Below are 25,122 nucleotides of genomic sequence, written 5' to 3' on the forward strand. Positions count from 1 at the left end.
GCTGAAATCTTTTCTATTCCGCCAGGCCTATGCTGGCAGTTAATAACACGTCCTACCACAATAGTTATTTGTTATCTGTTTTTTAACTTTTTAATGGTTTTATTGTATGGTTTTATTGCTGTAAATGGCTTAGATTTTTTAATGACAAAACGGCATACAAATATACAGTGGAACCTCAGTTTTCAAACGTAAACCATTCCAGAAGACTGTTCGACTTCCAAAATGTTCAAAAACCACTCAATACAATAGGGAAACTCAAAACGGAAGCCACGTGTCATGTTCAGCTTCCAAAAATCGTGCAAAAGCCGAAGCAGTTACTTCCAGGTTTTCGGAGTTCGAAAGTTGAAACGTTCGACTTCTGAGACACTTGAAAACCAAGGTTCCACTGTACTTATAAATAAGTAAGTAAATAAGTAAAACTTTTTGCTTTGTGTTTAATGCTGTAACTTTGCTATTAATTGCCCTGGACTCAGGAGAGGATAGGCGAGATATAAGCAATAAAATAATCGCCATCATGTTCCAAGTCTACCCACCTAACCACAAGCCACTGTCAATCAAGTAGGGAGCCAGGGAATTCCTACCCTGTAGGGCTGGCAGTTTTGATGGTGGTCTCATGGGAGTACTAATGTAGGTTGAGTCTCAAAAAATTACCCCTCTCCAGTCCCTTCTGCTGATACTGGTCAATGGCACAACGGCAAAGCAGCAAAGCATACCTGCTTATTATGTTCATCAAGAGTCCCAGGCCGACATATAAGCAAGGGCCCCACTAAGCCAGAATTGGTGTCTCTGACTGGATCTGCTGCAGAAGAATACATCCAGGTCAGACAAGGAGGGTCGTTGGCTGTAGGCCCAACATGTTGAGGGACCATCCAGTGGTACACAAAGCTCCCCAGAGGCTTCACAGCAGCTCCGTTCCTAGATAAGCCTTTGAAAAGCAAGAAGGGTTATGCAACTCCTTGTATCATTAGAGCTAGTCATGGTGTAGTGGTTAGAGTGTTGGAGAGACCAGGGTTCAAATCCCCACTTGGGCATGAAGCTCGCTGGGTGACCTTGGGTCAGTCACTGCCTCTTGGTCAAACCTACCTCACAGTTGTGGGGATTTGATGATGATGGGGAGACCATGCACACCACACCTCAGGCTATTTGAAGGAAAAGGTGGGATATAAAAACAAAAAACAAATAAATGAAATTTTAAAGCCGTTTATAGCAGCTGGGGAGAGATAGCATTAACCGGGGAAAACCTGCTTAGTGTTCTGCAAATACTGCGGGACTCCAGTTCCCATGAGTCCCCACAAAGATGGCCAAGGCTGATGGGAACTATATGGAGGGTGCCAAGTTGGTGAAAGACAGTGCTGTGAGGGGGTTAATTTCATGTTTGGGTAGAAATGTTTTCTCTTGTAATTCTGGATCTTACTGACCAGTGCTGTTCAGCAATCTCCTGAGTCTGAGAATTATGATAGGCAGACACTCATTTCTCAAGCTACATTTTCCATACCATCCATCATTCTATATACAGTCATACCTCAGGATAAATGTGCATCAAATTAAGTATTTTCGGGTTGCGCTCCGTGGCAACCTGGAAGTAACGGAGGGCGTTACTTACGGGTTTCGCCGCATGTGCATGCGCAGATGGTCTAAATGACGTAACGGAGGTGGCGAAACGTGACCCGCGCACATGCAGATGCGCAGGTTGCGTTTGCTTCAGGATGCAAATGGGGCTTCAGAACGGATCCGGTTCGCATCCTGAGGTACCACTGTACCTCCACTATCTCCCCACCTGCCTTACCCTCAGAGGCCTCAGAAACTTTAACACCTACGCTTAGGAAGAGTTCTCCAATCCCTTGACAATTTGAGTTGTTGTTTTGTCTACCTTTTCGTGGCATTGTGTCTTCTTAATTTTTGTGGTTTGGCTCGTTTCCCCCACTTCATAACCAAGCTGTCAGCATGGCTTGCAACAAGAACACAGTACAATTGCATCTTATTTGGGGTTCAGTTTGTGTCTATCCAAAGCCTCGGAGCCGCCCTACAACTGGAAGGGTGGGGTGGAGAAAGAGAAACCCTCGTGCTCCCAGACCCCATGCTCTGAGTGGGCCTTGCTCTCTCCCCCAGCAAGTGGGGAATCTTTTTCAGCTTGAGGACTGCATTTTCTTCCAGGCAGGTTTCCAGGGGCCACATATCAGTGGTGGGTGGGGCTGGAGGCAAAAATGGGCAGGGGAGCTATTGATGGCTACTAGGCTGGATAGCCATGCCCTTCCTCCAATGCTTCTGAACGCCAGCTGCTGGAAACTGCAGGAGGGGAGAGGACTGCCCTTGAGCTTAGATTCTGCTCCTGGGCTTCTTCCCATTTTGAGCCAGGTCCCTTGGAAACTTGTCCATATGAGAAATCACCCCTCTAGCTGAAAAAGGATTCCTCACCTGATTCACAGCAACTGCTATTCAGAATCATAATTCCTCTGGCAGTGACACATTGCAGGTGGCTCGGCCCCATGCCCAGAAAGCACAGGACAAGAGGAAAACCACTCGGGCTCATACTTTCTACACATGGGACAAGTGGGAGCATGGATAAGCCCTATGTGTCAACTTTTCTCCATCCACTTTTTCCGAAATGCCATGCACAATTATGCAGATTTCTATCATGCCATCTCTTAAGGCTCATCCACACTTATCAAGCCTCACGCTTTCCAGACAGATGTCCAACTTTAAAAATCAGTGTCCAAGCACTTTCAAAAAATTTTGCTCTGCAGCTTTCCACAGAAAGACCTGCTCTTTGATGCTGAATCGGAGCAAACAGAATCCCGTGGAAAATCCAAATGGCTGTTTGTTCCGATTCAGCAGTAAAGAGTGGGTTTTTGTGGGGAAAGCACCAGAGGGGGGAAACTGTCAGACATGGAGCTTTAAAGCAGAGACCTGATCCTAAAATATGTGGCACAAAAGGAGGTCTTAATTAGACCTCACTCCAAACTGGAAAGTTCCAACACTGCAACCCTTTCTCATAGGGAGCTCTAGCATTAAAAGCATTGTGAAACCTGCCCTTTCTGAAATAACTGAAAACAACCTCTACTTCTTCACCCCAAGCGATTTATCCTGGTCTTGCTAAGCAAGTGAAGAGCACAGTTTTTATACAGCTGTTGCTAAAATGAAAATGTGCATGTAAGAACTAACCATCCTGGTAAGCAGTTCCTTCCCATTCCTTTTCATAAAATGCACCATGGGGCTGAATGCTAAAAGGCCAAGAGGCTTTGTTTGCAAACGTAACCTGGATAGTATCTCCGACTTCAGCTTTGATCACTGGTCCTGCAGGGAGAAAGACAGGAATCATAGGTCATAGAATTGTAGAGCTGGAAGGGACCTAGTCCAACCCCCTGCAATGCAAGAATCACAACTAAAGCTGGTCTGTAAGTTTGCCCCCTCAGCGAGCCATTTTGTTTTCAAACAGCATGAGCATGCCTTATGTCCACTGAACACTGCATGCAGAAAGCACCTATTTACGAGAATTCTGGCATAGCTAAATATCAGTATTGTGCAAGAGCTCTATATCAGGGGTCAACAACTGAAGGCCCATGGGCCGGAAGCAGCCCGCAGAGGTCGTTTGACTGGCCCACAAGCCGCCCCCAAACCGAGCCGCCCACTTGCACGCTGTGCTAAACCGGCGCAGCGTGGGGCGGGGACTTGCTTCTGCGGCACCGGAAATCGCGTCTACGCAGATGCCAAAAATCGCGGGCGCATGTGCAATCCGACCCACAGAGGGATCTTCCCGGGACCGATCCTGCCCAGGCAAAATAAACCTTGCTGACCCCTGTTCTATATTTAAAAGCGAAAAAGGAAACGTGTGTCCCAAAATAGCACAGGCCTCCATAAGAACATAAGCAGAGCCTACTGGATCAGGCCAACGGCCCACCTAGTCCAGCATCTTGTTCTCACAGTGATCAACCAGAAGTCTCTTTTGGGAAAACCACAAGCAGAACCTGGGGCAAGAGTACTCTTCCCTCCTGCGGCTTCCAGCAATGGACGCAGAAGCATTCACTGTATCTGGCCATGGAGGCAGAGCATAGCCATCATGGCTAGTAGACATGGCTAGTAGTCCTCTCCTCCGTGAGTTTGTCTAATCTTCTTTTAAAACCATCTTAGTTAGTAGCCATTACCACCTACATTTTGCCCATAGTGAAGCATGGTAACTAGGAGCTGGTAACATTTGCTGTTTTGCACTTGCACATTTCTGGTTAAAAAAAGAAAAACTTTTAAAAATGCATTTGTGGACAGGTACAGAAATACCTCCATGCATGCCCAGAACAGGCAAAGGTAGTAGAAGACAGGAGAATAATGACTGGGGGTAAGGGCCAGAAAACATTGTATCAGAAACTATCTATTGCTGTGTGGACAGGAACCAGCAGAATGCATTTGAAAAATCTAAGATTAAAAAAAAACAGTGTGTATTGATAGTCAATCATGTACACAGAAAAATTTGATTTTGTTTGCAACAAAATATGGGAGCCCCTCATTTATTGTACCCAGATTGTGGGACTCTGCCTGCCTAGGGAGGGTAGACTGATTCCTCCTTGGTGGTTTTCCACTGCCTTGTGAATACCATTTTTTTCCTAGTAGGCATTTCATCTTTGGGACTGCTCTTGTTTTTAGGTTTTTGTAACACTGCACTGGCTTTTGAATGACTATCCCTGTTTCCCAGATCATAAAATATTTATAGTTGATGTGAGCAGCATTGAGTGTCTCTGTTAAGACAGAAAGAGTGAGTTACAAATCTTCCAGATAAATAGATAAAACTTCCCACCGTGCCTCTCAAAATGTAACAAGTCATAGCCCATATATCTGGCTGGGCAGGAAAGTTAATTTTGATGTATTACCAAGTATTCCGAGATGCTTTTCTTCTTTTGTCCGCCCCTTCTCCACCTGAAAAGTTCCATCCATGTATTCAGTGTATTGGACCTTCCAATATGTTCCCCCAATCCTAGTGGAATTCTGCTTGAAAAACTGCTCTGAAGAACTAAACACAAAGAAGCAAACATGTGATTCCAGGATGCAACAACAACCAAATCTTTAGATTTTGCAGCTTTTGTTGTTGCTTCTGCAAATCCAGCTGCATCAGCCAAGATCCACAGTAGCTTTGATGCTGAACTATGCAAGACTTGGCAAAAGAAGACTGTTTTCATCGTTAACGCTGTCTTTTTAGGGAGGTGGAAAGGATGTTTATGTGTCACATATAAAGGCTGATAGTGCAGGCGGGTGAGAAAAAGTCCAGCTAATTGCCTTTGGGGAGAAGGGCCAGAGAGGCTCAGTAGCAGAGCATCTCCTTAGCAAACAGAAAGTCCCAGATTCAGTTGGCATGTCCAGGTGGGCCAGGGGAAAACTCATGTCTGAGATGATAGAAAGCATCTCCTGCCAATGAGTGTAGACCACACTGAGGTCTCATCCACACTTCTGCTTGTTCCTTGCCTAGAAAGCATGAGTCTCAGCGGCGTTTGATACCATTGACCATAACATCCTTCTGGACCGTCTTGAGGGGCTGAGAGCTGGGGGCACTGTCATACAGTGGTTCCGCTCCTTCCTCCTGGGCCGTATTCAGAAAGTGGTGTGGGGGATGAGTGTTCAGACCCCTGGGCTCTCACTTGTGGGGTGCCTCAGGGTTCTGTCCTCTCCCACATGCTTTTCAACATGCAGCCGCTGGGAGAGATCATCAAGGGGTTTGGGCTGGGTGTTCATCAGTATGCAGATGACACCCAGCTCTACCTCTCTTTCAAATCAGAACCAGTGAAGGCAGTGAAGGTCCTCTATGAGTGCCTGGAGGTGGTTGGAGGTTGGATGGCGGCTAACAGATTGAGGTTGAATCCTGACAAGACAGAAGTACTGTTTTAGGGGGACAGGATGTAGGCAGGTGTGGAAGACTCCCTGGTCCTGAATGGGGTAACTGTGCCCCTGAAGGACCAGGTGCGCAGCCTGGGAGTCATTCTGGACTCACAGATGTCCATGGAGGCACAGGTCAAATCTGTGTCCAGGGCAGCTGTTTACCAGCTCCATCTGGTACGCAGGCTGAGACCCTATCTGCCTGCGGACTGCCTCGCCAGAGTGGTGCATGCTCTGGTTATCTCCCGCTTGGACTACTGCAATGCGCTCTACGTGGGGCTACCTTTGAAGGTGACCCAGAAACTACAACTAATCCAGAATGCGGCAGCTAGACTGGTGACTGGGAGCGGCCGCCGAGACCACATAACACCGGTCTTAAAAGACCTACATCGGCTCCCAGTACGTTTCCGAGCACAATTCAAAGTGTTGGTGCTGACCTTTAAAGCCCTAAACGGCCTCGGTCCTGTATACCTGAAGGAGCGTCTCCACGCCCATCATTCTACCCGGACACTGAGGTCCAGCTCTGAGGGCCTTCTGGCGGTTCCCTCACTGCGAGAAACCAAGTTACAGGGAACCAGGCAGAGGGCCTTCTCGGTAGTGGCGCCCTCCCTGTAGAACGCCCTCCCACCAGATGTCAAAGAGATAAAGAACTACCAGACTTTTAGAAGACATCTGAAGGCAGCCCTGTTCAGGGAAGCTTTTAATGTTTGATGTATTAGAGTATTTTAATATATATTTTTTGGAAGCCGCCCAGAGTGGCTGGGGAAGCCCAGCCAGATGGGCGGGGTACAAATAATAAATTATTATTGTTGTTGTTATTGTTGTTGTTATTTTCTGCTTGTCCTGCACTTTCTAGCCACAGGTCCAAGAGGTTTTGCCTTTGCTCTGCTGCTTTCCCCTTGAAAATCTGTTCTTCAGCACTAAATTGGAACAAAAGGCAAACCACAGAAAACCCGAGTACTGTTTGTTCTGATTAGTGCTAAAGACTGGGTTTCTCCAGAGGAAAGCAGCTGGGCGAACAGAGGTGTGGCTAAGCCCTAAATTAGATGGACCAATAGTTTGACTCCATGAAAGTCGGGTTCCTAGGAAGTAGGGAGCATTTCCCCTTTGCTAGTCAGCTCAGGCCAGAGGTGGATAATGTCATAAGAACATAAGAAAAGCCTGCTGAATCAGGCCCTGTGAGATCTTGCAAGAACCAGTGGGGGCTGCCTAAGCAAGGCAGAGAGCTGAAAACTCTCTTCGTGAAGGGAAAACCTGATGCTAAAAGAGCTTTAAAGCTCTCTGCCTTGCTTGCATTTAAATTGTGGAATTTTAGCCAGTGGTCCTTCAGCTGTGTGTGGTTGAAATGGTGCGAGTTAAATGCACGTTAGATGTGATCGTGCTGTTTATAACTAGCTGAAATCAAGGTGACCTTGGGTGGTGTTGACAGAACACTGTGTGTACCAAGTGATCCAAAAGTAAGACAATTAAGAGAAGGAGCTCTCACCCAAATCAAGATTGGAGTAGAGAGGCTCATCCAGAACCCCCAGCTTTAAATGAAGAAACTGAGACACATAGCTGTCAATGTTTTCCTTTTTTTAAGGGAAATTCCCTTATTCTGAATAGGATTCCTTGTAAGAAAAGGGAAAAGTTGACAGCTATGCCCAGATAAAGGGCAGCTGGCAGATGGGATGAGAAAGTGCAACTGTTCAGTAATCTTAAAACACCATCAAAAAAGCAACTGTAGAGCAGCCCCACTATCCCCAAGGACACAGAGCTGTTGCTTTGTAAACATGTACCCAGTGTTCTGTTTCCCAAGGAAGCATAATCCATCCCCTTATTTCATTAAAAAAACACTATACCCAGGTCTATAATGCAGAAAGGTTGCAGCACCTGGGCCAAGTAAGAGGTGACATGATAGAAGATTATAAAATTATGCATGGCCTGTGGAAAGTGAAGAGAGAGAAGTTTTTATCCTCTTCTCACAAATTAACACTAGAACTGGCTGACAATGAAGGAGAATGTTGGGAGACTCAGGACAGATAAGGACTTCCTCACACAGGGCAACTGATAACTACCAGCCAGGATGTTTTCAGCTGGAGGCTGCTATGCTCCTGATTCCCAGTTGCTGGAAACCACAGGAAAGTGATCTTGTGCTCAGGTCCTGCCTGCAGGTTTCCCTGTGGGGCATCTGGTCAGAATAGTATGCTGGACTAGAAGGGCCGCTGGCCTGATCCAAAAGGCTCTTTTAATGTTTTGATGATCTACCTCCCAACCTAGGGACACAGGGAATTAAAAGGGATAGGGAGCTCTCAGGATCTGCAGAAGACTACAATTCTCATGATTAGGGGTCTGGGGTATTATCACCATTATTTTTATTTAGTTATTATTAGACTTTTATCCTGCCCTTCCTCCCAAAGAAGCCCAGGTGTCTATCCACTTGCTGCTATTTCTAACTACAGGAGGGAGGTGGACTAGCCAACAAATTTCTGCCTTGTTATCAAACAGACCACAGGTGGACCAACTGCTACGGTTAACCATTTTTAAGCTGCTTTATATTTGCTGTAAAGGTAAAGGGGACCCCTGACCATTAGGTCCAGTCGTGGACAACTCTGGGGCTGCAGTGCTCATCTCGCTCTATAGACCGAGGGAGCCGGCGTACATCTTCCGGGTCATGTGGCCAGCATGGCTAAGCCACTTCTGGCGAACCAGAGCAGCGCACAGAAATGCTGTTTACCTTCCCACCAGAGCAGTACCTATTTATCTACCTGAACTTGACATGCTTTCAAACTGCTAGGTTGGCAGGAGCAGGGATCGAGCAACAGGAGCTCACCCTGTCGTGGGGATTCGAACTATCGGCAAGCCCTAGGCTCTGTGGTTTAGACCACAGCGCCACTCGCGTCCCTTATATTTGCTGTATGAGTACCCAAATTCAAAACCTGACCTACCACATTACAAAGAAGCTTGGTTCAAACAATATTTTGGTTTCTTGGGGGCAAAGTGCCACACTGTAGCGCCTTGAAAAGTGCAGGTTTAGCTACTCTGTTGAAAAGTCTCCTGTGCGATGGGGACCCCCTTTCAGCACTGTGTAAATGCATTCTCAAGCAGAGCAGGAAATCCACAAATAAAATCCCCCTTACCTGTTTGGCTGCAGCAGGCTTTCCCCAGTGCCCAGGTCTAACCCTGAGGGTCCGTAATTCCACTGAACTTCCTTTGCCGCTATGTAGTATTTGCGAAGTTTCCCTTTCAGGGCAGGCTCTGGATTCTGATAGGAGCAGTTCCTGACTTCATAGAGAGCCTCCATCCCAGCTGTAGGAAGCACAACAGAGCACAACACACTCAGACTGGCCTGCTTGTCAAAACAGCCTGCAGGTTGAGAGTGATGGAGGCAGAGGAGGTCAGGAGCAGCCCAACAGTAAGATCCTGTTCCCCACCACAGATTCAACTTCCAAACTCTATTTCACTTTTAAAAAACATTTTTTTATAGTCTATATACACAAGGGAAGAAGCATAAAGAAATACAGTATGATCACATCTTGAGAGTGATCAACATGCACAGTTTCATCGTTAAAAGGTTGAACCCAGGCTGGCTGAAACTGTGCAAATTAAATGCATGCAAGGCAGAGAGCTTAAAAGCACCTTTTGAGCTGTGCTTTACTAGTGCAGAAAGAGCGTCTAACCTCTCAGACTTGCCTGCTGGGCTCAGTTGGGAGACCTTGTGGGAACTCAGATGGACCCACAAGACCTCAGAAGAGCCTCCTAAAACACAGTTAGCAAAGCAGAAAGCTTAAACGCTCCCTGCCTTGCTTGTGGGGCAATGTCCATGTGGTGCACCAGCTCCAGAAGGTAAGATTGTTCATGAGGAGCCGTTCCAAGGGGGTGGTTCGAGCATACATATTTTTGCATATACACGCCACCGCTGGAACACAACCCCTGTGCAAGATGCAAACATGCTATACTCATAATGTTACAGCGGGTCAAAAGAAGCATTAGGTGGAACACTACCATTAAACTTACTGTTCCAAAACATTACTAATTTTTCCCACCATAGGCTGGTTTACATATATTCTTTTGTAGTAGATTAACTTAATCATAGTTATTAGAGACCAATTTTTCTCAATTCGATCATATGTAGTAAGAGATATGCAGCTTTCATGCTTTGCCCCATATGGAAAATCCATCCTTGTACCCTTACTGATTGCTGGCATCACACATATATTCCTATCTTGGTTCCCACACAGCACTTAAAACTTACCTTATCTAGATAAAGGTCCATGTTTTAAAGTGCTGCATTCAAGCTCCCCCCCCCCATCCTTTTTTTGTCCTGCGTTTTCCTCAGGAAAACCCACTCTTTACAGAAGAATCAGTAAAGCTAGCTACCCCTGCCCGTACGGGCCAGTCTTGACAGACTCTAGGGTTGTGCACCCATCTCACTCAAGAGGCCGAGGGCCAGCGCTGTCCGGAGACACTTCTGGGTCATGTGGCTAGCGTGACAAAGCTGCATCTGGCGAGCCAGCGCAGCACACGGAAACGCCGTTTACCTTCCCGCCAGTAAGCGGTCCCTATTTATCTACTTGCACCCGGGGGTGCTTTCGAACTGCTAGGTTGGCAGGCACTGGGACCGAGCAACGGGAGCGCACCCCGCCGCGGGGATTAGAACCGCTGACCTTTCGATCGGCAAGCCCTAGGCACTGAGGCTTTTACCCACAGCGCCACCCGCGTCCCCTACAGAAGAATCAGAGCAAACAGCAAATCTGCAGAAAACCCGATCGCTCTGATAAAGAGTGGGTTTTACTGGGAAATATGCCAGGGCAAAAGAAGTAAAAAAGTAAAAAAAAAGTGCCTGGACGTGGCGCTTTAAAGAGTGGACCTTTGCCCAGAAAACACAGAATGAAAGGTAAGTGTGGATGAGCCCTCTCCGCTCAATTATCCCTGGAGGTATGATTCCCCAAAACTACTGCATGGCATATACCTAGATCAGGAGCCACCCAATCCAGCTCCAGGTGGAAGTGAATCAGCGACCTGATTGGCCTGCAGGAGCAGCCAATCAGGCTTCTAGATGAAGTGAATCTTCAACCTGATTGGCCTACAGGAGCAGCCCAGAATTAGCCAATCACGCGGGGCCCATTGTCTAAATAATGTATATATAGCTAGAAGTTTTGGGGAAAAGTTTCATTCAATGCTACTATGAGCTGAATAAAGAGCATGAAATTCACACTCAACTCTGAGTATATTTCACCCACTTTCTGTTGTCATGGGCAAGGAATTCAGCAAAGAACTAGTGATCACAGTTGCAAGGGGAACTCAGTCTGGGAGACTTCCTTACCTTGCAGGTGATCATGGACTGCGCAGTTCAGCAGCCATTTCCCAATGTGTCGAGGGATCATGTCTGCTGCCACAAAAGTGGCTGGGAAGAGGCTGGCCACGTCAGTCCTGTGGCCCCGGACAATCAGGGTCTGTCCATGGAAGAAGACGGTGTGGATATCAATCTCATTGCCCATCCCAAAAAGATGCCATGACACATGATCCCCAGCACACATGGTCATCTCAGGGAGGTTCCCAAACACGTAACCATTAATTGCTGCAGAAATAGAGATCAAGATGTTAACATGAAAATGGGGTTTCGTATCAGTGTGTGGGTGTACATATATGTAGCATCCTATATTCATAAAAATGTAAGGCTGTTACTGTGCAACTGGAGAATTTACAGTGCCTCATTACAATCCTGGATTTGCATAAAGTCAGGGTGAGAGAAGGGCAGTTTAAAATGGTGGTTTCAAACAACAGCAGAGGTTTGAATAAAGCAAAGACAGAGGTCCACAGGTTCAATGTATCCTGTTAATGTGCACAGAATTTAAATACCTTCCGCCTACTTTTTCCCCCTTTTTTTGTAATGCCGCAATATTAATAGATTTGCTTCATTTTCCTTCTGTTTTGCAGTTTGGAGGCACATTGTGACTCGCCAATGGTTGTGTAACTCCTGTGAAGTTGTATAACTGAGTGGCTTGGGTTGTGTTGTTTCCCAATACAGCGTTCCCAGACTCACATTTGCTTTCATAGAGTATTAGGCATGAGTTTCCCTATGGCAGTACCCATATGAGGGAGCAAGTTGTACATGTGAAAGAACAAAAGCTGTGGCTGAGGAGGCTAGGTTGGAAGGTTATCAGAATGGCCTGTCTACGTGATGTTCATTCACTGGTGCTCCAGTGGCAAACCTGTGGACGAGATACAGTTGCTAAGGATGATGAGAGATCCCACTTGCCACCCTTGTATTGTGTTCCCTACTGTCAAGTCACGAGAAGTGACTAACACATTCCTCCACTCTCAGAGGCTTGGGGAGGGGTATCCCAGGGGGAGGGGGCCTTGTAAGCTGCAGGACTCCTTCCTCACAGAGGCTCCCCTGGCACTTTACTATACAACTTCCAGAGAATGCTGAATACACACATCTTTATCTGACACCTGAGGCGTATATTTTTTAGGAGTCACTTTATTTTTATGATTGTAAGTTGTTTCAAACTGTTTTCAGTGTTGTTTCAATGTTGTAACATGCCTTGGGAACTTAGGGTGAAGGGAAGACAATCCATCAGTCAGTCAGTCATTTTAATCAGTTATAATTCTTTGGCAGCCCTGAAGTTAATACATCTCTGTTCTGTAGGACCTCTGAGTTTATTTGATCCAGAGAGGGTGTGCTACAGCTGTCCCTACCTGGATATAAACAGAGGTCAAGAAAAGGTCCTGCCCAACTGCACCCACCATGCATCTTGTTGCTCTCCCTGAACTCCTTGTCTTCCTCATCAACAGTGCTTGGATCTCCGCAGAAGGAGGCAATGTTTTGATCCAGGTGCCAGCTCTCATTCTCATCAACCACGCTGAACATCAGAAAGAAATCCAGGTCCGCGTCATGCCGCCTTTGAGAAACGCTCTTCAGAGTCCCTGGGCCAGGAGAAGATAGGAGTGAATGGAAGGAGCCAGGAGGCCTGATGCTGTGGGGGGAGCATGCTGGATTTCTTCCTACTTTCAAGAAAACCCACCTCTCTTAGCCCTGAGGGAACACACTTCTGCTCTCAAAGCAAGTCTGGCGAAGGACTGTGGGGCTGGCTTCACACAGTGGTGAGCAGCGTCCCTCCTCCAGGCAGCAAATGCCACCATTTCCTCTAACTGGAGGAAAGTGGCAGGACAAATGGAACTGTGGCCGAGCCCTGATATCTTGCCACCTCTGTATGAGTTCAAAAACCAATAGCACCCAAACAAGAAAATAAAACAACATATTATATATATTTATCCTAAAACAAGGCCTTTGGGCCTTGCTTCTTTCATTTCCAGTTCTGCAAATGGCACGTTACAACCCCTGACCTCTTTCTTTCACTTAAACTACCAGGCTGAATATGGTCTAGAAGCTTGTTTCAGTCAATTTACACCTGAACTGATGAACAATTCAGGAAAGGTACTTGTGGCCTATTGCACTGTTTGTGATATAATTTCAAAAATAAGCTATGAAATTAAGCAATCTTTTCCCAAGGGCAGCCTTACCTTCTCTACATATCAGCAGCGGCCCAATTAAGCCAGTGGCAATGTCTTTTGCTGCATCAACATGAGAATGATAGATCCATGTTAAACAGGCTGGGTCATCATCCGTTGGACCATGATCCTCAGGAACAGTCCAAGTATATGTGTGGTTCCTGCCCGGGGGGATGGCATCATCCTTCTTAAGGTCTTGGGAAGAGGACTCATCAGGGTATAGGGATCCTGGAAAAATTGAGAAATTGCAGTATCCATTCAGTACAATTTCCATTTAATACAGTTGCATTAGCCTTGAGAAGAGCCTGCTGGATCTGGCCCGTGGCCCATTTAGTCCAGCATCCTGTTCTCACAGTGGCTGATCAGACGCCTCTTCTGGGAAACTCACAAGCAGGATTCGATTGCAAGAGCACCCTCCGCTTTGGCGATTTCCAGCAACTGGTATTCAGAGCACAGCCATCATGGCTAGAAGCTACCGGCAGCCTAATCTTCCATGGATTGTACTGTTGCACACAACCCCAGCTTCTGAGTTTCAAGAGACTGCAGGGGTGCCAGTACTTAGCCAGGGTTCAGTTCCATTGGAATGAAGATAAACAGACTGTGTTGATAGGATATTTGTTTTTACACATATATACAATCTGGGGACGCGGGTGGCGGTGTAGGTTAAACCACAGAGCCTAGGGCTTGCCGATCAGAAGGTTGGCGGTTCGAATCCCCGCGATGGAGTGAGCTCCCGTTGCTCGGTCCCTGCTCCTGCCAACCTAGCAGTTCGAAAGCACGTCAAAGTGCAAGTAGATAAATAGGTACCATAGGTTTCCGTGCGCTGCTCTGATTCGCCAGAAGCGGCTTAGTCATGCTGGCCCCATGACCCGGAAGCTGTACGCCGGCTCCCTTGGCCAATAAAGCAAGATGAGCGCCGCAACCCCAGAGTCGGTCACGACTGGACCTAATGGTCAGGGGTCCCCTTTACCTTTTTATATACAATCTGAGCATGGGGTGGAGGGGCTCACAGCATTAACACTCCAACCTATAACAGTATACTTTAAGAGCTTCCATTTTGACAGCAGCCTCTCAAACTTAACACCCCACTATGAATTGCTTTTAAATCATCCAGTGATTAGAGAGCCAGTGGTTAGAGTGTCTGACTAGGACCTCGGAGACCACGGCTCGAATCCCACTCAGCCCAAAAGCTCACTGGATCACCTTGGGCCAGTCATTGCATCCCATGTACACCTTGAGCTCCCTGGAAAAAAGGTGGAGTAACAATGCAATATATAAATATATAGATAAATAAAAGCATCATATGCAACATGCCAACTCATGTTGAAACATCCACGAAAGCAGAGGTGAGAGGAAACTTGTTTATTATTATTTATTCAATTTATATATTGCCCTTTATCAAAATACTTACCTTCTGAGTCCTTCTTGTAGAAGACACCATGAGGATGAATGGTGAATGGTCGCCTGCCAAAATTCTTCAGGTGTACAATGATGGTGTCACCCACTTCGGCTCGTATGATGGGCCCAAGGAATCCCAGCCAGGAGGGTTTGGGTATTTCTGATGTGTACGTTTCATCTAAGTATTGCTTATACACAGATTTCCTGTAGATGCTGCCAATTCTGTTCTCGGCAGGCTGGAGAAAGCTAGAGGCTATCCTGAAAAGGAAGGGGGAACAGCAATGACAATATTGGTAGCAATTTTCATATGTGCTGATACATCTCTCCTGTTATCTGTATGCACAGCTGGTTGTTTTTAAGGCAAGGCAGAGAGAAGAAAATGTGTGTTTTATTTGTTTATTATTAGTCACTTTATCTTGCCCTGAGACGCGGGTGGCGCTGTGGGTTAAACCACTGAGCCTAGGGCTCGCCGATCAGATGGTCGGTGGTTCGAATCCCCGTAACGGGGTGAGGTCCCGTTGCTCGGTCCCAGCTTCTGCCAACGTAGCAGTTTGAAAGCACGTCAAAGTGCAAGTAGATAAATAGGTACCGCTCCAGCGAGAAGGTAAACGGTGTTTCTGTGTGCTGCTCTGGTTCGCCAGAAGCGGCTTAGTCATGCTGGCCACAAGACCCGGAAGCTGTACGCCGGCTCCCTCGGCCAATAGTGAGATGAGCACCGCAACCCCAGAGTCGGCCACAACCAAACCTAATGGTCAGGGGTCCCTTTACCTTTTATCTTGCCCAGAGCAACCCAGAGTGGCTTACACTCAACCAACCAAAAAAACCAACATAGATACATTAAAACCAAGAGGGGAAAGAAATACAGTGGTACCTCAGGTTAAGTACTTAATTCGTTCCGGAGGTCTGTACTTAACCTGAAACTGTTCTTAACCTGAAGCACCACTTTAGCTAATGGGGCCTCCTGTTGCTGCTGCGCCGCCAGAGCACAATTTCTGTTCTCATCCTGAAGCAAAGCTCTTAACCCGAGGTACTATTTCTGGGTTAGTGGAGTCTGTAACTTGAAGCGTATGTAACCTGAAGCATATGTAACCTGAGGTACCACTGTATATTAAAAATATCCCACCCACTTTTAAAAACGGGTTTAGTACAGCAGTTCCCAGACTGGATGGTACCTTCCCCAGGGGTGGAGGGGGGCGGGATTCCTAGTTGACGCTAAGAGACAAGGAGCTGGCAGGGAGGCAATGGAGGTAGAAATGGCTATCAAACTTTGAAAAGTTGGCATCACTGGATCAAGTTTATCAGTTTTGCTGAATCACTCAAACTAAAAAGTTTTAATTGGGTTTTAAATAAATGTGCAATTAATGAAACTAAACCATTGGTTTAATAAATCCTGAGTATGTTCTTGTTCTGCTTAAGAAACTCAGCTGTGCTTTACTACATCAGATAAGCAGTCACATACCCCTTGGCAAGAATTCTGCTCTGGCAGGTTACTAGGTAAAGGTAAAGGGACCGCTGACCGTTAAGTCCAGTCGTGGCTGACTCTGGAGGTGCTCATCTCACTTTGTTGGCTGAGGGAGCCGGCGTTTGTTCACAGACAGCTTCCGGGTCATGTGGCTGGCATGACTAAGCCACTTCTGGCAAACCAGAGCAGCGCATGGAAACGCTGTTTACCTTCCCACCCGCGTGATACCTATTTATCTGCTTGCACTTTGACATGCTTTTGAACTGCTAGGTTGGCAGGAGCTGGGACCGAGCAACGGGAGCTCACCCCGTCACAGGGATTCGAACCGCCAACCTTCTGACTGGCAAGCCCTAGGCTCAGTGGTTTAGACCACAGCGCCACCCACGTCCCTTTTATCAAAGTTAAAGCAACCAGTGGGAGTCCTAAGTCCAGCCAAGCAGTGACGTGCTTTTTATCTCTATTTGAAGGTGAGAGGTGCACAGCCATTAATGTGCACAGCGACATCTTGGGAGGGGTGTTTCCAGCTACCCCACCCTTTGCCCTTGGAAACTGCTGCAGGAGATGGGCTGTGAGCAACATCATGGGAGGGGTGTTTATTAGGACTAAGGTGAAAGTGTGAAGCTACCTTGTTATGCTTCGGGTGATGCATGCTGCTTAAGGAATCTTGTTATATGTATAGTATTAGAATTTGGTTTTTTTGATATGTTATTATATTTGCTGTTGTTTTACTATATTATTGGTTTTTGCAGTGTTTGTTCGAAATGCATCTGTTTCTTTGTTGCAAGCCACTTTTAGCATGGTATTTGTGTGTGTGTGTGTGTGTGCGCGCGCGCAAAAGCAGGATACAAATAAAATGAATGAATGAATGTCAGACTATGGAGATTTTGAGTATTGGATGCAGAGGGTAGGGTGGGGGGTAGTTTATGATGATTCCAGACAAGTGGGGAGAGGACAGAGGTGAAACCATCTCCCTCCCCCGTGGGAAAGGCAATCTCTTGTATCTTTTACTGATACAGAAAATTGAATTCTAGTAGATACAATTTTCTGTCCCTTGCATAACAACCTACACCAGCCAAAAGTCCTGTATACCAATGTTCAGAGGTGTAGCCATTCTCTAAGTTGTCTAAAACATACATGTACCTGAAGAGTGGTTGGACATGTACAACTCGTTCACACTTCCAGATGTTGGACTCCCAGCCAGCAGGGTGCCCCTTGAACCAGCTGTGCAAATGCTTGATTTTTTAATATACCGTATTTTTCGCCCTATAGGACGCACCTTTTCCCCTCCAAAAATGAAGGGGAAATGTGTGTGCGTCCTATGGGGCGAATGCAGGCTTTCGCTGAAGCCTGGAGAGCGAGAGGCGTCAGTATGCACCGACCCCTCTCGCTCTCCAGGCTTCAGGAAGCTATCCGCAAGCCTTGCGAGCCCGGAGGGAGTTCCCGCGGGCTCGCAAGGCTTGCGGGCAGCAGCCTGCAGCCCGAAGCATGGGGCGCCCTCCGGAGGGTGCCCCGTGCTTCACGCAGGTGTCCGCAAGCCTTGCAAGCACGGCGGGAATTGCTGCCGGGCTCGCAAGGCTTGCGGATAGCAGCCTGTTCTGGGGGCTGGGGTTGGGGGAAGCTTGGGCTTCCCCCGCCGCAGCCCCGCGGCTGGGGGGGAATTTTTTTTTTATTCATTCCCCCCCCCCCAAAAAATGAGGTGCGCCCTATGGGCCAGTGCGCCCTATAGGGCGAAAAATACGGTATAAAAAAGGGAACTGAAAAAAATCCAGAATTACATTGCTTTTGGGGTGTGTGTGTTAATCTCCTTTAATATTTTCACAGATGGATTCAGGAAGGTTATTTTTGGGCTAGACCAGTGGCTCCCAAAGTGAGCAATACCAGGATGGGGGTTCCCTGAGGAGCATGGGGATGGCAAAGGGGTGTTGCAGCTATAAATGTCTATCAGACTTTGAAAAGCTGGTATCACTGGATCAAGTTATTCAGTTTTGTTGAAATAATTAAAATGAATAGTTTTAATCAGATTTTGAATAAATACAATTATTTATTACTGTTTTGAATTTGGAGTTTCAGCACCCACTTTTCAAGCAGGGAAACTCAATCTGCTGGCAAACATTCGACAGAAGATATTGTCCCCCTCAGCTCTTAAATGCCATGGCAGTGGCGTCAGTGCTACACACAGAAATTTCTGCTTGTGCATGTGTGTGTGTGTGTGTGTGTGTGTGTGAGAGAGAGAGAGAGAGAGAGAGAGAGAGGGGCAGCATTGCCAATAAACCACCAGAGCAGAACTTACAGATGTCTCATTATTGCTGCAATACATGACTGATTCCCCATCACCTTCAGGTTATTTGGGTGCATAGGTTTGACCAGCCTTTCTCAACCTGGGACCTTCCAGACATCTTGGACTCCAGCTCCCATCAGCCCCAGCCAGCATGGCCAACGGTCAGAGATGATGGAAACTGTATCCAGCATCTGAAGAGTCATGGGTTAAATCACATCCTGGTATTTTGTATGTTACACTACTGAAGCTTGGTAATTCTCCTGTTTCTTGGGTAATGTGGCATTAACCATTAAACCAACCAAGACCAGATACATATCAAGAATGTATTATCCTCCATTTTTTTTATATGAAACTCTGAAGTGGCTAGAGTTAACTAAGTTATTAAGCCAGGACCTAGTAAACCAAGAAATGAAGCTCACATATCATTTGCTATGCTTTGTCCTGTGATGGTGTTCTTCCCCAAGGGAGCATAGTTCCAGTCCACTTCACGGATGCCCAGGTAGTAGACTCTGGTGGCACCTTCAGCCAAGACATGAACAAGGAGGTGGAGGTGGAATGCAGTGTGCCATGTTTGTTTACAGGACAACATATCAGCTCTTGGAAGGTCAGTTCAGGTGTCAAGGTCTTCAAAAAGGGAGGAAATAAAAACAAAATCTTAGCACGAGTGAAGAAGGAACAGAGGACACTGGCTTATACTGAGTCAGGCCATAGGTTCAAGCAGTTTGGTACTGGCCTTGCTGACGGACAGCCCTCTGCAGGCTTACTGACGTGGCCTGTTTCTCAGCCCACCTGGAAACATTGGGGCATTGAACCTAGAACCTTGCACACTCAACTCCTGTTTTCTGCTGCTAAGCGACAGTCTTTCTGTAAGAAAGAAAGGCAGGAGACGGTACAAGGCCATATAAATCTGCAGATTTTATTTTCCAACAGATGGTGTTTGTGGGTGAATGAAGAGAAGGTGATGTTCTCGGCATGTAATCCACCCCACTACTGTCCATTTAATTAAGTGCCAGATAATGTCAAGATGACATACAGCTTCAAGGACTCTTTCTCTTTGATGGTGGAGCAGGGGCTGATTTAATTGTATCAACTAGGATGCAGATTTCAGTCTCCTAGTCTACCCACCACCAGCACCCTTCATGGGGGACCTGGAAAAAAAGTCTGTATTGTCTTCCCAGGTTCCATTACCAACGTGTCCCACAGCCCTTTGGTTCCTTTGATCCCAGATAGGCTCTAAATGCTTCAAAGTTGGGGCCTTCACCTGGGCAGCAGCCAAACTCTGGCCCTGCCTGCCTTTGGATGGACTTATCAGCCTGCCAAAACGTCTGAAGGGTACCAAGTTAGGGAAGTCTGGGATAGACTCTCAGTGCCCAATTCAAAGCAGTAGCCCATTCCAAACATGACTAAAGCCTGCTAACAATTTTGTTGTTGTTGTTGGCAAAAATAATTATATGGAATGAAACGAAAACATTTGTTTGCATGCCTATAGCATGAAGGTTAAAAACCCCCAACAATCATCACTTGCCTGGTTTCATATTTTTAGTTACTGATACAGGCAACAAGACCAGAGCTACATTTGAAGTTAACCTGCTGTTATTTATTTTTATGTAGGAGAGTACCAGCCACCTTTTTAGCCAAAGTTGTTGAGCTTTCTTCAGTTGTTGAGCCAGGTGCAGTAGCCCCTGTGCGTGAATCCTAAATGTTTGGCCATTGTGAAAATAGGATGCTGGACTCTATGGGCCAATGACTTCCACTCTGAGGAGGACCTGAGTGGCCCTATGGATTTGAAAATGATTTTTAATGTGTAATCATTGTCCAGTTTTTCTCTCTCTCCCCCCCCCCCCCGTCCCTTTCCCCTTGTATGTGCTGCTCTTTTAGACTGTAAGCCCTCGGGTGGGAATTGTCTTGTTTTGACTGTAGGCAAACCACTTCAGGAGCCATTTTGGAAGAAGAGCAGGGTACGAATGCTCCAAATAGATAAACAAACCCCACGGTGGAGGAACAAATCGGAGGCCAAATCATTCTGCTGTGATAAGAATATATTTCCTCCTCAGAAATGATCCCAAACAAGTTGGAGTCAGATAACAACTGCCAGATGTTTCCAAGGTCATTTGTCTCTCCACTTCATTGGAAGCCTTGTAAGTAAGAAACTTGCTGTTTTCATTACTCACTTTGCTTAGAAGGCTTCTGATTAAACACAGAAGCACCTAAGCCCACAAGAATCTAAGAAGAGACCACCTGGATCAAGACAGTGGCCCATCTAGTCCAGCATCCTCTTCCCACAGGCCAGATGCCCCAAAGGGCACTCTCCCCGCTGGTGACTTCCAGCAACTGGTATTTAGAAGCTGACGTGAGAGCTGGAAGGAAGACCTGCTCCCTGCTGCAAGGCCCGTTTCCACCTGGCCTCGGGGACGGGGCCCACATTTACCCAGAACAGCTAAAAGGCTCCTGAGAGGCCACTGGGACATTGCTGCCACCGAAAATGCTTTGCAATGTTATTAAATAGTTTTAAATCTGTGGCGTTTTAAATGTTTTGGGGTTTTGTTTGCTCTGTTGTGGGTGGGATAAACATTTACCGTAGATTCCGGCATATTAGGCGACAGGGCGTATAAGACGACTCCCCAAATTGCCAATTTGAGGGGTCAACTTATACGCCCAATTGCCTAATACGCAGCATCAGTGGGCGGCAGGTGGCACGCCGCGCTGGGAGGAAGCTGCCAAGCGAAGCCGGCTTAGCATCACTGGGCGGCGTCCTCCCGGCATAGAGCCCGCTGCCGCTGCCCAGCAAACCCATACCCGGCGTATAAGACGACCCCCGACTTTTAAGAGGATTTTCAGGGGTTAAAAAGTCGTCTTATACGCCGGAATCTACGGTAGTTGGGACTGGGGACTAGTTTAGTTGTAGCATAAATGCTTTAAAAAAAAATAGTTTCTACTGTTTTATTGTATAGTTTGTACTTTGTTTTGAAGGAGAGAGGGTCAGGGCTGCCTGGCTGTGGGTCCCAGCCAACAGAATGGCCGGGGCAGGTTCCATCGTGGCGGGGGGATGCACTGTGACATCTGATTTCAGAGATCATGGGCAGGAGAAGGAGTCACGCTAAGACCAGACCATGTCATTACTGAGGAGGCAGGTTTAGTCGTCGTTTGAAGACTACCCCTGCCTCTAGGTCTGGTCTTGACCGGAAGGATGCTGGAATCATTAAGGGAGACCCACATGATCTTAAGGTGCTGCTGTGCAATGCCAGGTCGATGATTCATAAGACCACTGCCATCCATGACTTGATCGTGGATGGAGGACTTGACATGGCATGTGTAACAGAGACTTGGTTGGATGAAGCAGATGGGCCTGTCTTAGCTGCTGCTTGTCCACCAGGTTTCTCTTACGCACAGCAACCCAGGTCATATGGGCAGGGATGTTGGAATATTCTAGAAAGAACTTGAGAATTGGTCTTGAACAGGTTGCTAGGCAACAGAAAAATCTACCCAGCAACAGGAGCCTTTATAAAGGGCATGTGATCAACAAGGGTCAGTGTATAAATGAGCATGAGTCAGCATTAGGTCTCTGGCCAGATGGCTGAAAGAGGAAAAGATTGTGTTATTCTATTTGTATTTGACCAGTGTAATTTTTTGTAAATAATAAAGATATTCAATTAAAAGGAAACTGCTGCAAGTCTATTAAAAGAAGAAAACCCAAGAGTAGATGCTGCATACACATCAACAGGGATGGGGAGGGTTGCAGTGATTTTTAGGAAGCTTACACCAGGCATCCTTTTGGGAAGACCCAGTTTTCTGAGTGCATGTTCTGGATACAGTGGTTCTGCTCCTTTCTCCTGGGCCGTGTCCAGAAAGTGGTGTTGGGGGATGAGTGTTCAGACCCCTGGGCTCTCACTTGTGGGTGCCTCAGGGTTCTGTCCTCTCCCCCATGCTTTTCAACATCTATAAGAAGCCACTGGGAGAGATCAACGGGGGTTGGGGTTGGGCTGGGTTGTTCATTAATATGCGGATGACACCCAACTCTACCTCACTTTCAAATCGGAACCAGTGAAGGCGGTGAAGGTCCTGTGTGAGTGTCTGGAGGTGGTTGGAGGATGGATGGTGGCTAACAGATTGAGGTTGAATCCTGACAAGACAGAAGTTCTGTTTTGGGGGGACAGGGGACGGGCAGGTGTGGAGGACTCCCTGGTCCTGAATGGGGTAACTGTGCCCCTGAAGGACCAGGTGCACAGCCTGGGAGTCATTCTGGACTCACAGCTGTCCATGGAGGTCAATCCAGGGCAGCTGTTTATCAGCTCCATCTGGAACGCAGGATGAGACCCTACCTGCCCGTGGACTGTCTTGCCAGAGTGGTGCATGTTCTAGTTATCTCCCACTTGGACTACTGCAATGTGCTCTATGTGGGGCTACCTTTAAAGGTGACCCGGAAACTACAAATAATCCAGAATGCGGCAGCGAGACTGGTGACTGGGAGTGGCCACTGAGACCATATAATACCGGTCCTGAAAGACCTACATTGGCTCACAGTGCGTTTCTGAGCACAATTCAAAGTGTTGGTGCCCTTTAAAGCACTAAATGGCCTCGGCCCAGTATACCTGAAGGAGCATCTCCACCCCTATCGTTCAGCTCCAGGAGCCTTCTGGTGATTCCCTCACTGCGAGAAGTGATGTTACAGGGAACCAGGCAGAGGGCCTTCTCAGTAGTGGCACCCGCCCTGTGGAACCCTCTCTCATCAGATGTCAAAGAAATGAACAACTATCTGATTTTAGAAGACACCTCAAGGAAACCCTGTTTAGGGAAGTTTTTAACGATTGATTAACTTATTAACTATTGTATGCATGTGTGTTTTAAAACCCAACTTGTTTTTATGACTTTAAGTTGTTTTAAGTTGTTTTTAATATTGTGTTTTAATGCAGCAACACTAGGGTTGCCATACAGTCATACCTCGGGTTTTAGACACTTCAGGTTGTGCTTTTTCGGGTTACAGACCACCGAAACCCAAAAGTACTGGAATGGGTTACTTCCAGGTTTCAGCAGTCGCGCATGCACAGTAGCGCTAAATCACGCTTTGCGCATGTGCAGAAGTGCCGAATTGCAACCCGCACGTGAGCAGACGCACCGCTGCGGGTTGCGAACGTGCATCCCGCATGGATCACATTCGCAGCCCGAGTATCCACTGTATTTCAAAAAGTGACAATTGGCACTCGAAAGTCATTGAGCTGTTTTCTGGCACTTCCTTCAAAATGTCAGGACATATGGCAGCACTAACATATCCTAGGAGCTTAAGGTGAAGGACATGCCATTATTAATAATAGCTCTGTTGTTTGTCTCTTTTCAGTGGCAGAGACTGCAAAACACTTTTGACGTCCGGAAACTATGAAGAAGATGCTCCCAGTCTTTAAATACTGCTTGATAAACAAAATCCCTAAGTGGTCTACTTAAAACACAGAAAGCCCATAAAAGAAAATTATAGGCAAACATATACACATACACAAAGTTATAATAAAAAATACAAAGAAATACATCAGCAAAACAGAGAATCCATCACTAAAAATTAAATTAAATTTCAAGAAATAATAAAACAGAGCAGTGTTATTAATGTTATGAGCAAGGGAAATCTTGTTTAAATAAGTGAATCTTCAGGAAGTATTGAAACCTTGCCACAATTTCTGCCTAATCTAGAGCATTCCAGGTGTCCAGAACTATTGCTCCCACCCTAAGTAGCCTAAAAAACCTGGAGGTGGACCAGGATGGCGAAGAAGACCGTCTTAGAAGTTACCAGCTTCAGAAATAATTCCCCTCCTTACCCTCCCCACATCATACCTCAGGTCCCATTGAGAGATGTGACCCACTTGTACATGTGCAATTTGCATGCTTCCTGAGAAGTAAGCCCAACCAGAATTTACACTCAAGTAAGTGTGCCTAGGATTGCGGCCCAAGCAACCTCCCCCTTGCTAAGTATTCAATTAAATAAGTTCACAGATCCCTTACTTTGATACAGGAGGAAGAGCTGGTTAGAAGCTGAGACCATGGGAAGGGTTTCAGAACTGTTCCCCGAACATTTTCTTCCTGAAGCTCCAAAGAAGCCATATGATAGCTACAGACGCCAAGAGGGGGCAAAGTCTAGGCCATAAAACCAGCTGATCCCTGGACCCAAGCCATTGGCCTATCTGGAACATGTAATGCTTTCGGAATGCACTAAATAGAATAAATGTTTTGCAAGCTGATTGGCTGCTGAGCAAGGAACAGCCTTATGTTGATCAATTCAGTGTCATTAGCATTGCCGCCTACATTTGTTTCATTTTCAGGCTTTAGATGGCAAGGGCAAGCTGCTTGTGCAGCTTGTTACTCCCAGGTCAATTATGACTGGATGTTGCTTTATGGCATTGAAGTGTGAATGTGCATGCCACCTTTTGGTTCTTGGAGGAAAGCTGGTATATATAAATGCAAAAAATAAATGAATTAATCTGGTTCGACAGCAGGCAGTGGCTGGCAGAGCCCTTTGCCCAACTATGGCAGAAAATGGGCAGGGATGGTCTGAGCAAAACAGCAGCTTTAAAAAAGCAAACCCCCCCCCCACAAAAACAACAACAAAAACCCACAACTAAACTGAAACAAAACTCCCAGCCTTCCAAGC

At 46.6% G+C, this 25,122-nt stretch overlaps 1 protein-coding gene across 3 annotated transcripts in view; it reads right to left on the reverse strand.

Moving 5' to 3' along the window:
• Nucleotides 1-24,583, reverse strand: part of HEPH (hephaestin) — a 47,583-nt gene extending 23,000 nt beyond the window's left edge. For 2 of the 3 annotated variants that reach the window (XM_083484994.1, XM_083484993.1), the window contains exons 1-10: nucleotides 24,477-24,583; nucleotides 18,911-19,115; nucleotides 14,765-15,009; nucleotides 13,366-13,581; nucleotides 12,589-12,768; nucleotides 11,162-11,416; nucleotides 8,976-9,144; nucleotides 4,860-4,999; nucleotides 3,163-3,294; nucleotides 714-925 (exon numbers count right to left, since the gene is read on the reverse strand). In XM_083484994.1, coding sequence (XP_083341120.1) covers nucleotides 714-925; nucleotides 3,163-3,294; nucleotides 4,860-4,999; nucleotides 8,976-9,144; nucleotides 11,162-11,416; nucleotides 12,589-12,768; nucleotides 13,366-13,581; nucleotides 14,765-15,009; nucleotides 18,911-19,080 — 1,719 coding nt within the window. In that variant the 5' untranslated portion in view covers nucleotides 19,081-19,115; nucleotides 24,477-24,583. The remainder of the gene's footprint in view (nucleotides 1-713; nucleotides 926-3,162; nucleotides 3,295-4,859; nucleotides 5,000-8,975; nucleotides 9,145-11,161; nucleotides 11,417-12,588; nucleotides 12,769-13,365; nucleotides 13,582-14,764; nucleotides 15,010-18,910; nucleotides 19,116-24,476) is intronic. The other variant, XM_083484995.1, reaches the window with a different exon arrangement.
• Nucleotides 24,584-25,122: the final 539 nt, after the last annotated feature.

The sequence above is a fragment of the Podarcis liolepis genome (genome assembly GCF_965112155.1).
Source record: "Podarcis liolepis genome assembly, chromosome: Z".
Classification (NCBI taxonomy): Eukaryota; Metazoa; Chordata; class Lepidosauria; order Squamata; family Lacertidae; genus Podarcis; species Podarcis liolepis.